Below are 15,576 nucleotides of genomic sequence, written 5' to 3' on the forward strand. Positions count from 1 at the left end.
TCAGAGTGTGAGACGGTAGTAAGAGAAGTTGCAGCAGTGAGCCACACGAGTGAAAGTTAACCCTGGTCAAGATGTCTAGAGATGAAGACCTGAAGTGAAACCATTGGGAGAAGAAATAAACAGATGAAAGAATTAAAAAAAAAAAAAAAAAAAGATTGGTCTATACTTGGGGAGTGTAAGAGAAAAGTTTAGAGAATATTCAAGCCTTCTAGGGCAACTGGGAAAGGTTATATTAGCAACAAAAAAGTATGCAGATAAGCCGAGCTGGCCTGGGAACAAAGAAAGGTCTGCTAATGCATTGGGCTTTTATAGTCTACATTTAAGGAGAATCAAACCAAACCAGTGGCTGAAGCTCAGCCCACCAGACTTCTGCCCATCTGTGCAGGAGCCCATCAGCAGAGGGCCAATTCCGGGGACATGCCAGCATTCAAGAGGAACAAGTCAGCGTAGCGCACAGACATAAAGAGCAATGAGAGTTCCTGTGGGGTAACTCAGCCCAGCGTGGGAAGCCTTGGAGGTGAGGCAGGGGTGGGGGCGGAGAGGATGGGGGACTAACTTGAAGCCTAGGCTGAGCTGAAACTCACTATATAGCTCAGAATGTTCTTGAACTCATGGGTAATCCTCCAGCCTCAGCCTCCTCAACACTGGGATGACAGGTTAGTGCCGCCATGCCTAGAATTCTGTTTTCTTCTGTTCTCGTCCACACCTCTCAGGACAGCAGGCCATGAGACATTGCCTTGTCACTGCCAGGCCTTGCCTACGCCCAGTACATCTGACTCCCTCTGCCCTGATGACAGTGGACACGAACGCCCCTGGTTTAGGAACCAAACGAGCATCTTTCTCAGCCCCCATGCCCCGACACCTTTGCCGACCACACAGGCTCCTCCACATGCTGGCTCCTGGTGCTCTGTCCCCAAGTGACCTTTCCTCCTTGCTCACCTAGCAAGGCTCTGCATGAGGACTTCTTTTCCCAACCATTTACCTACGTCTGCCTCCACCTGGCTCTGCCTCTTTCTCTGTCACAGCACTTCTTCTATCCCTTCCTGCTCTAAGTCTGTGGTTAAGATGTCAGCCTCCGAGGCCCCCCATTACAAACTCCATCGAGATGAGAGGGTTTCACGGCCCCCTTCATTTCCTGTGAGCACTGACAGAGTGCGGAGCACCTGTGCATGCTCTCTAAATGGCCTCTGAACAAACAGCATTATCCTGCTGCTGCGGAGGAGACGGCAGGGTTTCTCCCAGAACAACCAGACGGCTTATCTGCATGCTTCTCCAAATGTGCAGATGCTATCTTCATACCTTCCAAGGGCAGCAAGAGGAACTGCTCTCCTCACCGTACAGCAGCAGCAGAGACAGACTCAGAGAGGTTGGAGGCTGGGCACAGGGCCACTCCCCAGTAAACGGGACAGAAGAGCCAGGACTAGAGGGCAGGCAGGTCTTCTGACCCCTAGCCCAGTGCTGCCCTGCTGCACACTGTCCCTCTGCCCAGACTATGTGATCACACATCACATTTGGTGACGGTCATCTGTGTTTTGCACACTGCTTTACTGCATGCATATTCACACCCAGTATGCTGTTAGCATCTCTAGCTGTCACAGTAAGTTTTAACTATGATGTAGGTTCCAGAGGAGAACTGGTGAGTAGAAGCTATTAAAAAACGAGGTTCTAATGCCTTTCTAGAAAAGTTTAAGCTGAAATTACTGGAGTCCAAACGCACATGACAGGTGCCAGCTGCCCTTGCTGATGAATGCTCTCCGATGCTAACACCGGGAGCTATGAGTCCTGGAGGCTTACAAGGAGCCGTATTTACCTTCAAACCCCATCTGCTTCTGGCTGAAGTTCACAGCTCCCATCAGGAGGCACTTTCTACACACACTGACTCTTTCCACGCACACTCAGACCTCAGTGAGGTAGTCCCAGTAAACTGGACACAGGTTCCCTTACACTCTTAAGTCAACAGACAGCTTCTCCTGCTAAAAGGCGGCGGCTCTGGGATGCTGCGAACAATGAAATACAGCAGAAGTGACACTGCTCCAGGTTCCAGGTCCTACCTTAGGACACTGGCTCCTTCTGCCATAACTCTTTTTGTTGTTGTTGTTCAAAAAAATTTTTTATTCATTTTACATACCAACCACAGATCCCTTCTCATCCCTCCTCCCACTCCCCTCCGCTCTCCCCCGCTAACCCACCCCCATCCCCTCCTCCCAAAGGGGAAGGCCCCCCAGGGGAGTCAGCAAAGCCTGTCCACCATAACTCTGGAAGCCGTCGGAAGCGCCACTCTGGATCCTGAGACCTCGACTAGCACAGGGACCCAATACCCGAGGCTGCCACGCTGGGAGAAGCCCAGGCTACCCCTGTGTAGAAGGGAGGAGGCAAAGGAAGAGAAGTGTCCAGGCAGGCCCAAATGCTCAGACCCCGGACACAGAAATGATCTCAGCTGAGGCCCAGGCCTGAGAGCCAGACCGCCTCACTGTGCACCGTCTTAGTCACCACCCAGGTGGTGAACCACACCAACCACCAAGGCTGGTTTACGGCACTGACTCTAAGGAGGGCTTCTAATGCGGCTCTCAAGCATTGAAATGTCACCCTCTCAAAACGACTCGACTTCCTCAGCTCCTCCCACAGCACAATCTGAGGCCCACCTGTTCCTTCTGGGACCCTGACACAACATGAATGACAGTCATTAGGGCAAATATTCACATCCTAAACAGTTCTTCTGATAAAACAGTAGAATCACGCTTCTCTCTGAGGGAGGCTGTGACCCGGGGACTTGCTTACCTTCAGAGGATGAAATATGAATAGAGTGACATGTGTCACTACCAGATAAAAGCGACATGTCTCTCCCTCAGACACTGTGACAGGTGACGCAAGTTCCAGTGGTGGTGGTTTTGTCAACCTGATCCCCAAGTACCTTCCTTCCTTGCTCTCTGAAGTAAAATCCCTGTTTGTTTAATCCTTCCTTGGCCCCCACTTCTCTGAGAACGCAGACTAATATAACCCACCAATGAGCATTCAGCTTTGAAATATTGGCTTGGACAAATTAACCAAATAGATGCAAGAGAAACAGCTCTCACTGTGGACAAGGTATCCCTTTAATCTGAAGTAAAAAAATAACCAACCAGCTTGGAATGCCTACACACATATTAACAGCTGAATTGAATTACTTACTGCATCCATTAATACCATTTTCTTTAATATGACTTTTGGAAAAGCATTACTTCAATCTATCTGTAAAAATTTACCCATTCCCATTTCCCATGTTCATGGATCAGTAGGATTAACATAGTAATGGCCATCTTACCAAAAGCAATCTATAGATTCAATGCAATCCCCATCAAAATCCCAACACAATTCTTTATAAGCCTTGAAAAAACAATATTCAACTTCATATGAAAAAAAAAAACCAAAATAGCTAAAACAATCCTCTACAATAAAAGCACTGCCTGAGGTATCACCATCCCTGATCTCAAGCTCTACTACAAGCTATCATAATAAAAACAGCATGGTATTGGCATAAAAACAGGCACATTGATCCATGGAATCGAATCGAAGACCCAGACATAAATCCATACACTATGGAAGAAGACAAAATTACACAATGGAAAAAAGGAAGCATCTTCAACAAATGGTGCTGGCATAAATAGATGTCAGCATGTAAAAGAATGATAATAGATCCATATCTATCACCCTGAACAAAACTCAAGTCCAAGTGAATCAAAGACCTCAACATAAATCCAGTTACACTGAACCTGACAGAAGAGAAAGTGGGGAATAGCCTTGAATGTACAGGAAAGAACTTCCTAAATAGAACACCAGTAGCACAGACACTAAGATGGTCAACTGATAAATGGGACCTCCTGAAACTGAAAAGCTTCTGTAAGGCAAAGGATACTGCCAATAGGACAAACAGCAGCCTACAGAATGGAAAAAGATCTTCACCAACCCCACATCCAATAGAGGGCTGATCTCCAAAATACATAAAGAACTCGAGAAACTAGATATCAAAAAACCAAATAATCCAAATAAAAATGGGGTACAAACCCAAACAGACAAATACTTTAAGAAATGTTCAACATCCTTAGCAAATCAAAATGACTCTGACATTCCATCTTACATCTATCAGAATGGCTAAGATCAAAACCACAAATGACAGTTTATGCTGGAGAGGATATGGAGCAAAAGGAACACTCCTCCATTGCTCATTGGAGTGCAAATTTGTACTGCCACTTTGAAAATCAATATGGTGGTTTCTCAGAAAATTGGGACTCAATCTACCTCAAGATCCATCGATATCTCTCTTGGGAATATACCCAAAGGATGTCCAATCATACCACAAGGACACTTGCTCAACTATGTTCATAGCAGCATTATTTGTAATAGCCAGAACCTGGAAACAACCTAGATGCCCCTCAACAAAGAATGGATAAAGAAAATGTCGTATGTTTACATAATGGAATATTACTCAGTAGTTTAAAACAATGTCATCAGGAAATTTGAAGGCAAATGGATAGAACTAGAAAAAATTATCCTAAATGAGGTAACCCAAACCCAGAAAGACAAACATGGTATTAGCTGTAAAGTAAAGGATAACCATGCTACAATCAGCAGACCCAGAGAGGCTAGGTAACAAAGAGGGCCCAAGGTGGGACAAATGGCTCTCCCTGGGAAGGGGAAATAGAAGAGATCTCCTGGGTGAACTGGGGGTGGGTGGGCTTAGGAACTCAAGGGATCAGGTTGGAGGCAGGTGGAGGGAGAGAGTACTGGAAGAAATGACTGGAAAGGGGGGGCATTTTGGGGTCAGGTAGAAACCTGATACAAGGGAAGCTCCATTTATCTACAAGGATGACCCCAGCTAAGACTCCTAACAATAGTGGATATGTAGCCTGAATTGACCATCTCCTGTAATCAGATTGGTGGGTCCCCCAATTGTCATCAGAAAGCCTTCATCTAAGAACTGATGGAAACAGATGCAGATACCCACAGCCAAACATTAGGCCAAACTCAGGGAATCCTACTGAAGAGAGGGAGGGAGGATTGTAGGATCCAAGGAGGTCAAGGACATCACAAGAAAATCCAAAGAAACAACTAACCTGGTTCATAGGAACTCACAGAGTCTGAACCAACAACCAGAGAGCCTTCATGGGACTGATCTAAGCCCTCTAAATATATGTGACAGTTTAGTTTGATCTATTTGTGAGACTCCTAACAATGGGAGCAGGGGCTTTCCCTAACACTTTGGCTGGCTCTTGGGAACTTATTCCTTATACTGGATTGCCTTGCCCAACCTTAATAAAAGGGGAGGTACTTAGTCTTACTGCTACTTGATATGCCATATTTTGTTGATACCCATGGGAGGCATGCCCCTTTCTGAACAGAAAGAGAAGAGGAGTGGATGTGGGGAGGGGGAGGGAGTAGGAGAAGAGGAGGGAGGAGAAACTGAGGTCAGGATGTAAAATAAATAGATAAATTAAATAAAAAAAAATCCTTTCCCAAAATGTCCAAAGTAGGCTTCCCATCTCTTATTTCAAACTCTGGAGGCCATATGTATTTGGTAATTCAAAACTTTTAAAAGAATGATGTATTTATCTGTCATGTTTATACAAAATCCTCAGAAGGTCTAGGTTAGCAAAATAAATCAGGTGTATTAATATTTTCTCCAAAGAACATATAAATATTAACACAAGTAGGTTAAAATCAACAACCTTGAGATGATTCAGGTAGGACCAGATAACAAATGCACTTAGTGAGGTTAGGTGGTATACCAAATGAACTGATAAAAATGTTCTGTGTTCAGAGCTTCCTGAGTGACCTTTTTTTTTTCTCCTCATGCTAGAGGTTAAACCCAAGGCCTCACACATGTTCAGTAAACTCTACTCCTGGCCCCAAAGCTTTCTGTGTTCAGCTTGGACACGACTGCAGAAGAAAGCCATGCAGCCCTTGAAGAAGAACCATGTGAGCCTTTGCACTAACCCAGAGGAATGGCCGTGTCTCAGTGTTGGATGAAGGAAGCACACCGAGAACAGCTTTGGAGTGTAGAGTCCCACCCTCATACACAGCGGTGGGGAGGAACCTCGGAGGTGGCCTTCATTCAGACTACGTGCCCCTCTCCATCTTTCCTACTCACAAGGTCGTATGTGTGCATGGGTATGGTATGTGGTGTGTGCTGTGGGATGGTCTGTATGTCAAGTGTGTTGCTGATTGGTCAGTAAATAAATCACTGATTGGCCATTGGCTAAGCAGGAAGTATAGGCGGGACAAGGAAAAGAATTCTGGGAAGTGGAAGGCTGAGAGGGAGACACGGCCAGCCGCCATCAGGACAAGGAAGATGTAAGGTACCAGTAAGCCATGAGCCATGTGGCAAAGTAAAGATTAATAAAAATGGGCTAAATATAAGAGTAAGAGCTAGACAATAACAGGCCTGAGCTAATGGCCAAGCAGTTTAAATAATGTAAGAGTCTGTATGTTTATTTTATAAGTGGGCTCTGAGACTGGCGGGACTTGGTGGTGGGAGCTGGAGAGAAATTCTCCAGCAACAGGTGTGCACATGTTTTATGTACTTGTTAGGGTAGGTAGAGGTGTGTACATTCATGTGTATAAGCCAGAGGACAGTGTCAAACGTCTTTCCTCATTCTCTACCTTTACTTCTTGGGGCAGACCTTGTCACTAAATCTGAAGTTCATCAATTCAGATAGGACAGCTGGCTAAAGAAATTCCAGGATCCACCCGTCTCCACCTGCCCCAGCCCCACCTTGTCCCCCAGGACAGGGACACAAGGTACAAGACACCATGCCTGGCTTTTTAATATGGATTTTTAGGGATCCAACTCAGGTCCTCAAGCTTGTGTGGAAGGCACTTCACGGACAGCCATCTTCCCGGGCCTTTCACAAGGCTTTCCAACACTTAATCTCTGCTTAAGAAATGCTGTGGAAACATACTGATTGTAATGTGGAGGGAATTTCAAGTATGGATTTATTTGTATGATTTATGAGGCAGAGAGAATAAGTTCACCTTTATAAGCTGCCTACACTGATGACAGGTAACTAAAAAGTTATGCATGATTTAGGTGAGAGAGTGCACAAAGGAATTTTATTTGGAAGACTAACTAAGGCCCTTTTGTCAGGGCAGCAGACCCGAAGTTTGCAAAACACACTGGGAATTCCTACAGCAGACCTGAGCCCAGACATGAAGCAACCTTTTCAGCACCCAAGGAGGAGATGTAAGAACTAGGATGCTCCCACTGCGAGCTTCTCAAGATACACTCAAGCTCCAACCTTCTCTGCACATCTGTCCCGGGGCTGTTGCTCAAGGACACCCTCCTATCACTGTCGCTGAGAGAGCCAGAGGTAGAGGAGAGGTTGCCCCTGCCTTCCTAATCTTTTCAATTCTAAATGGTAAAAACACGAACAACTGCCCCCCACACACACACACCATGGATAATAGGAAGAAAAAATAAATAAGAGAACAATCAGTCTTTGGTCTCCCTGGACAGTAAATGGAAATACTCTGAGAAGAACTGTCAATAATGGATAAAAATTAAGAAAGCATCTTAATTGGGGAGTTGCAAAGTCAAATCTCATACAGTAACATTCACTTTTCATCTCCTGCATTCTATATTGACTTTTAAAAAATTAACATGTATTAACTCCATAGTTTTAAAATTTTCCAATTTTAAATTATGGACATAACTCTAAAAATGAAGTCAGGTAATGTATACACAGTGCTGTCTAAAATCATTCTCTTATAGAGCACTGTCTGGGAAGCCAACAATTGCCAGTGCTCTGCCAGTACTAAAGTAAACATTCTATTTGTGTGCTGTTTGGTTTGGTTTGGTTTTCCATACTTCTCCAGTCTAAGGAGATGTCCACACTCAGCAGTGACATATCCCAGAGAACAGAACATATGGGACCCCTACCCTCAGAAAGTGTGCTTACCTCTGTGGATTGAGATGTTGAACATACACACCTCATGCCCATTCCTCACTCGTTCCTAAGTGCTGTGAGGAAGTGAGGTGGAAAGGTCTCCACTACAGCTCTGTGGTCAGAGCTCATCCTCAGTTACAAACAGCTCACTGTTCTAAGCTATAGTGAGATCATAGCAAGATGCTCTGCGGTGCTGGTGCACCGTAGGGTGTCTACAGATAACAGTGATGTACTATACTCCTGAAAAGTTACAAGGTGGGTTTTCAGCACAAAGAAATGATACATGTTTGGGAAGATAAATATGTTTAACTTAACTTCAACATTATCTTAATATATACATGTATCAAAACATCACTTGATACCCCATTAATACACAAAAAGAATTTCCATCAACGTTTATAACATTAAAATATATTAATTATAATAACACATAGTGTGGGAAATAATAATAATAGTTATCACGATTACAATAGTTATCAACAGCATTATCTAGTGTCAGTAGGTCAGTGAGGAAAAACTTGGGAGTGAAAGAGGAAGAAAGACTATGTGAGGGAGTTATAATTATTGCCAAGACTTGCCGTAGTACCACTGTATACCACTAAAAATGAGTTCTTCTCCCCACAGATTTAGAAACCTCCAAAGCCAGACACTCACCCCACCCTAGAACAGAGAACAGGAGAATACTGGCCAACAGGAGGACAGCATAGAAACACGGAAGGCACATGTTCTCCAACGGCATGCCTTACCTTTCCCAAGACAGCCGTAATTCCACAGACTTGGTCTCTTTGAGTCTATAAAACACTAAAGTAACCTGAGGAAATCCCATATCAGACCAAGTCAGTTTGTTTCACAAAAATGTGTCCACTAAACTCAAAGGGCATTGAACAACGAGAGAGAAACAGCTCCAGTGAGACCAGCTGCTAATGGACCAGACATGCCATCAGCACACACAGTAACCCACAGCATTCCTAGAACCTGGGTTTTCCCACTTCACAAAATAAGAACACATAAAATGTAATTTAAATATCCAGAAAGACGGGCATTTCACTCAAGTCACATTGTAAATTAATTCTTGCTCCTCTCCCAACCAGGGAAAAAGACTCCTTAAAATCAGAATTCTATGTGTGTCTCATAACAACTCTCAATGGAAAAGATATCAGTTGATTTATTAAATGTAAAATGAGAGTCATAAGGAATTCAGAGCGGTGCTAAAGAGACAGCCAACCTTTGATGGGACCTTAAAGTGGCTTCACTTTATAATTGTTATAATAGAAAATCACATTCTGTTAAGGAGAAGGCAAAGCTCTGGCCCCTGTGCTACCTCCACCCTCTCCATGGCCACAGCAGCCCATGACTCTCAATGGAAGACAAAGCCTCGGAGGTCAGTTTAACAGAACGTTCACAGCAGCTCCACCCATGAACTGAAGCAGACCCCAGAGTCAAAGACTATGCATCACCTCTTCCACAGACTGTCTTACTTGACATTCCACAACACCAAGAGGACCCCATCCAACTTACACCAGGGCTATTTTTAAGACCCACATTTGACACTACTAAGAACTTTGGATGGATAGAGAAGAAAAATAAGGTTATATCCACTGCTGAGTCATTACACTGAGCCTACTTCCCTCAGTTTCCCTCAGCTGTTCTATAGTAGACAGAAGATGGCCTTCACCCATCACTGACCTTATGGAGGGCAGGAGCCAATACTGGTACCAAGAATCCATTGTAAATGTAGCTGACCAGCTGAGAGCGAATCAAAGGGTGAGCCACCTGAGACAGAAGTGAAACACAGGGTTTAGTCTCCACGGTATCTTAAGACCAAGCAGTTCTGTGCACATCTTACATTCAAAATGGAACCCCAAATTTGGGCCATGTTTTCAGTTGTTAAATAATACTTCAGACCACACAATGACATGATTTTTTCCAAATATCTATCACAGCATAAACAGCTAAAGTTATACTTCCAAATATAGAGAAAAATGTTAATTTTAAAGTTGATTTGAAAAAGACAATGAATAGACTGACTATGCATAAATATTTATAAGTTAAAATGAATAAATTAGAAAGTATAATTTTTGCCCCCTTAACTCCCTCTGGGCTCCATATCCATTTGTGCTACCTTTTTAAGAGTGTAACTATAGAAAAATGATAATTAAATACGCTTATTTTGCTAACAGATTTCTTTGAAGATATATTTTCTGATATTTATATTAGGGAGGAAAGGATCTGTAAAACATTCTCATAAAAAGTGGACAGTTATTCAAAAGCAGAAAACATTGCTGGTGGTACTGAACTTCCCAAATTTGATTTTCAAAATACATGGTAACATGGACAAACCTTTACTAATATTTTTTATAAGTAATCCTTTCAGGGGTTCCCTAACCCAAAATCATTATTTAAGTGTTTTTAAATAATAGTTGCTTTAATTTTCAAACAAATATATAATTTCCCTGTTCTTCACCATGCCCACCAGCTTTACTGAGAGAGAGAGAGAGAGAGAGAGAGAGAGAGAGAGAGAGAGAGAGAGAGAGAGAGAGAGAGAGAGATTGATTCAGTCAAACAATCAAGTAAAAAGCAATTTCTAGGGAAGTAAGGCTAGCTGTTTAAATTACTGACAATCTCTCTGTGTACATCCGAAGAAGAGCTAATAGTAGTTCCATCATTTTTATTTCCATACATTTCTGCAAGAAAATGTTGATAGACTATAATATTAAAGGGAAAATAATTTAAAATGTAATCCATTTATCTTAAATACAAATAAAACTTCCTTTGACTTAGCAATAAAAATAAGATAGGAACTAAAGTAATTTACTTTCATTTTCCTCCAGAAGCTGTCTCTTTATTTGGTAGATAAACAGATTATAACTAACATTTCTCACCCTAAAAAAAATCACCATAAAACAAACCTGATTTCTTAATAAATCCAATATTAAGGTAATATTTATGCTCCATAGAAGAAGTTTTGATGAAAACTTAGTACACCCTTAAACATATATAAAATTGGATTTTTATTGAAAACAGTAACAAGAAATCTGACGGTAAAAATCTAATCAAAAAGCCAAATACACAAGAGTTCAGTGGCTGTTTTTTCCCCTAAAGCGAGCCAATTTCAAAGCAAATTTAATTTGTGTAGCTAAGAAGATTGTTAACTTCTTCCCAATTCAATTGGGATAACAATATTCTTTATGTAGTGTGTGCACCATTAAGCAAAATAAAGTGTTTTCCTTTGTAAGCTCCCAGAAAGACCTTGAAGTAAAAGGGTTATAATTTGGAGTACTTAAGTAGCCTAAAAATATCTATTTAATGAGTCAGCTAGTGAACTTATTTTTGATGGGTAAGTGGATAATCAAAACAGAATAACACTTTTTATAGAGAAAATAAAATCTTTTCATTTGTTCTCAATTGAAACTTTCACAAGCCTACCAAACATTTTCATTCCTTTCAGGATACTCAGTGGGATTCGAGCAAAGCCTCATGATTCCGTACATACTTCTCAAAATTGATGAAGGGTGAATTTTGAGAGTGGTGCTTATGCACGCTAATCCCCGGCACAGCTTGATCTCTGACCGGACCCCAGCTCCTGATGGCTTCCGCTGCTGCAGTGCCTACCTGGATGACGGCATTACAGAACTCCAGCGAGTTCATGAACTGCACGAGGGAAGGCAGCAGCAGCCAGTCGTCTTTGAGAAGGCAGTGCCACTCCTCACCCTTTTCTTCCAGCTTCGTGGGCAGGGACGAGTAGAGGCCACTGAGTCCAGTTGCAAGTACCTGCATGCAGAAACAAAAGGCAAAATAGTCTTGTCTGAAGTCCATGGTCTATAGCTAACAGCTCATAAGGATGCCAAGGTTACTAGTCCAAAGGCAGAGTAGTGAGAGATTAGCAATATAAGAAGGTAGCAACTACCTATGGATAGAATAGGAAGGCTACCCCAGCAGACAGCAAGGCAAAACCAGAGCTACTTAGCTACTAGTCAAGAGGTTGGTGAGGGTGACTCATCTTCTAGGTCAGGCACCATGATGGGCTAGGAGTCAAGCAAATAAGAAGGCAAAACACAAAGATGAACGAAATATGAGCCTCATACCCAAGAAGTTCAGGGAAGGGACAAACTCATAAGAAACCCAGGACAGCACAACTTGGAGAGAGCCAACAGAGAAATACGTCAGTGCACATACTCTAGTCTATGGGAAGCAGCCTTGGATAGAGGTGGTCCAGGACCAGAGGCTATGCATATACTTAGGAGAAAGACTGCTTGCGTGTTAAGGGTCAGGACTGACACGTCCTAGCAAGTTTGCATGTTAGAAAATACTTTCATATATATTATTTCCTTAAACCACCACAAACAATATAACAAGAAGAAAGAACTGGGTGGGGAGAAGGACAGGCCATTGGGATACAGTTCAAATGGAGCTAATGGGAGTCTACACTGAAGTATCAAGTGGAACCTCACACACAAAATGGCTGGGATAATCTAACCAGACATCTGGTTTTAAGTCAAAACTGGGATTTACTTTTCTCCTTTGCACCCAGCTCTTAAATGCTGATGGTATTTGGGCCTGGCAAGTGAGATTAAGAGCTTTAAGCTGTCAAGTTCTCCGACTTGATCATTAAGTTGGATCGCAGTTGATGCGGAGCGCTTACAGGATGGAAGACTGGGGAAGCAGTGACTTTCGCAGGGCCAGGGGCTTCCCAAATGGGAAGGAATGCTAGCTATGAAGCGTCCCAGCCATCCTGAGTTAGCAAACGTACAGAATGACACAGACTGTACACAAGACGTCAGCTCTAGGGCTGGCAAGATGGCTCAGAGGGAAGGGTGCCCGACGTCTGAGCACCTGAACTTTATTCCTGGGACCCACACGGGGGGAAGGGGAAAACGGACTCCTGCAAGTGAGTTGTTCTCTCACCACCACACCCCACCACACCACGGCATGTGCACGCCCACACACATACACTCACGGCACGTGCAATATAAATAAATAAATATGCAGTTTTAAAAACCGAAAGAAGAAAACAAAACAAAACAGAAGTCAATTACAAGAGACACCATTCTAGCCTAGATCCTGAAGTGACTCAAATGGATGGAAACATTCAAGAACGTATTCCGAGTCAGGCCCCGAAAAGAAATAGTGGCATGTCTCACTGATCTCCCAGCCCATCGAGAGACAAACAAGGAATTATAATAGTGTTAGAAACATTCAAAACGCACGATAGGAAATTTAGGATGCGGCTGATATACAAAAGCTCTTCACTCTGACTTGCGGGTCGGGGGTGAAAATGGGAATTGGTCTCAGAAGTGCTGTCTAGGCTGCTGAAGAGTAAACAGGAACAAGCCAGAAAATGAGCGGCGGAAGGGAGAATATTTCAAGCAGAGGAAAGCCGGTCCAAGAGCTGAACGGAGAAAGAGGAGACTGTCTCCTCAGGACTGAGAGGCCCAGTGCTGTCAGAGCAGGGAGGACCGACCACACAAACAAAGGTAAATACAAGCCACATCCTGCGGGGTTCTACGGCCCTGCACAGAAAGCTTGTGAGACACCTGGATGGAGAGCCCTATGGACAGCTGTTAGGGTGTGGTGCCTGGGAGAGTGCTCTGGGCTAGAGGTGGCCATCTAGAGCCATCCATGTGGAGATGACACTTGAGCATAAAACCAAAGAGGATGAGGAAAGGAAGACAAGATGAAAGAATCCACAGAGCCTGGCACGGAGAACCAAAGACAGAGAAGCCTTACAGCCAGAAATGCTGAAGTCCTGGGGAAAAATTGTCCATAGAGCTACTGCTACCTCTCCTTTCCCATTGGTGAGACAGTCACCTCTCTGGAATACACTATCTTACTAGCTGTCTCCTTGATCTCTCCTGATCTGACTTGGTCACATCAGTCTACACTGGAGATACAGATGATTGATACAGTCAGGTGTGTTGAGTCTCGAATGTGACCTCCAAGAGTCACACAATGAATTCAATAAGAGAGTACAAGCTGAGCGGTCTTCATACAACGAAACCTGAGGAAACCATAGGAGAAGCTAAGAGCTGAGATGGTATAGGAACCCACACTATAAAAGACAGTGAGAGAAACAGATGGACCATATCAACACTGGAGATAATACAGATAGAGTTCTTTGTTCTGTTGCCTAGTAATCTTTATTCACTCATACATGAACTCACTGATTTAAGAAAAAAATCCTGACTACTTAATTTCAGGTCCGGTGCTAAGAATAGTTGTAAGCAAGATTGATCCTTTATCCCTTTAAAAATCAGGGCATCTGTGGTCCCCAAGGAAGATGGCCTCTATTTAAAGTACTTAATTCCTTGTCAACAGACGCATACAAATCACTTTAATACTAGTTTTGAATGTGACCCAAATGAGTTGTCTGTTATAAATTAGAAACCTCTGGCAAAAGCATATGGAGCCCCAAAGTCCTCCTAGAAGAGAAGTCCAATCTTGATGCTACATTTTAAAAGTCAATTACATTTGCTAACTCATGCTAAATTAACCACAGAACAAAGACTTTAATTCTGTGTTCTCCTGCTTTCTTAACCACTCTGAGGCCCTGAAGATGAATTCATAAAGACAAGCTTAATTTGTCTGACTAAAAAGCTGGGAATAACTATTCAGTATATCAATATAATTACAGCAACATTAATTTTCAAATTACATACATCAGTGACAGTAATTAAAAATAACACATACCTAATATTCACTTTTTAAGTGAGTATTCCAAAAGGGCACGGCTAGGATGTGAACTGTAGGAAACCTGCCCAGACAGGAAGACACACCCCATGCAGAAGTGACAGCTGGTAGGTAGGGCAGGGTGTCCTCACCGTGTTCCTGCCACCATAAGACAGGGCTAGGAAATAGCCCAGCTATTTTCCTCAGAGTGGCAAAAATTATGAGAAAAATATTCTGCAAAATAAAAAGCATCACACATTCTTCGAGACAGGAGTGTGAGTCATCACAGCTACTGACAACTGTTTCCCCTTCCAAGGCTCTGAGTTCAGAGTTGTTTATGTAGATTACACACTCTTCTAGAACAGGGGCTTTGGGCCATGCATAGGCAAGCGTGGTGCTTACACGGGGAACAAGTCAGGCCAGGAGAGATGGAGAGGCCAGCCTCCAAGGTAATGATCACAAGCAAGACCCTTGAGAATACAGAGGTGCCAAGGAAGCAGGACCAGAGTAAGAGAGAGGCAACAGATGTGGAGGCGGTTTTGGGTTTTTGTTTTGTTTTTGTTAGGTTCAAGAATTAACATCAAAAGTGATTTACTTTTAAATTTCACTGTGTAATTTGAAAACTGAATTATAAAAATGCACATATATCTGCATTCAACAGCTAATTAAAAATAAAATGCCCGTCTATTCTTTTAGCCTTTTATTGATTCAGACCACAAAATTGTAAAACATGTTTATTCTCAGTACATTAAATATTAACCAAGTACTCTCCACTTATCTCCCAAAAGGATCCTTAAATGGAGTTGTCATGGGCTGAGGAGATGACACAGCAAGGAAAGGTCTTGCTTCACAAGCATGAGGACCCGTGTCCTGGTCTCCAGCACCCACATAAAAGCCGGAGGTGTGTTGACTAGAACTCCAGTGCTCAGCAAGTGGAGACGGGGAAGCCCCGGAGCAAGCTGGAAAGCTGCAACAGCCAAATGGCAATAAC

General features: G+C 43.0%; 1 protein-coding gene across 1 annotated transcript in view; it reads right to left on the bottom strand.

Annotated features, from left to right (window-relative positions):
- The window catches only part of Fhip1a (FHF complex subunit HOOK interacting protein 1A), an 86,671-nt gene that overhangs the window by 54,007 nt on the left and 17,088 nt on the right, over window positions 1-15,576 (bottom strand). Inside the window, exons 3-4 of the mRNA XM_059265557.1 lie at window positions 11,532-11,690; window positions 9,606-9,692 (exon numbers count right to left, since the gene is read on the bottom strand). Of these exons, the coding sequence (XP_059121540.1) occupies window positions 9,606-9,692; window positions 11,532-11,690 (246 nt within the window). The remainder of the gene's footprint in view (window positions 1-9,605; window positions 9,693-11,531; window positions 11,691-15,576) is intronic.

Source organism: Peromyscus eremicus, chromosome 6 (genome assembly GCF_949786415.1).
Source record: "Peromyscus eremicus chromosome 6, PerEre_H2_v1, whole genome shotgun sequence".
NCBI classification, from domain to species: domain Eukaryota; kingdom Metazoa; phylum Chordata; class Mammalia; order Rodentia; family Cricetidae; genus Peromyscus; species Peromyscus eremicus.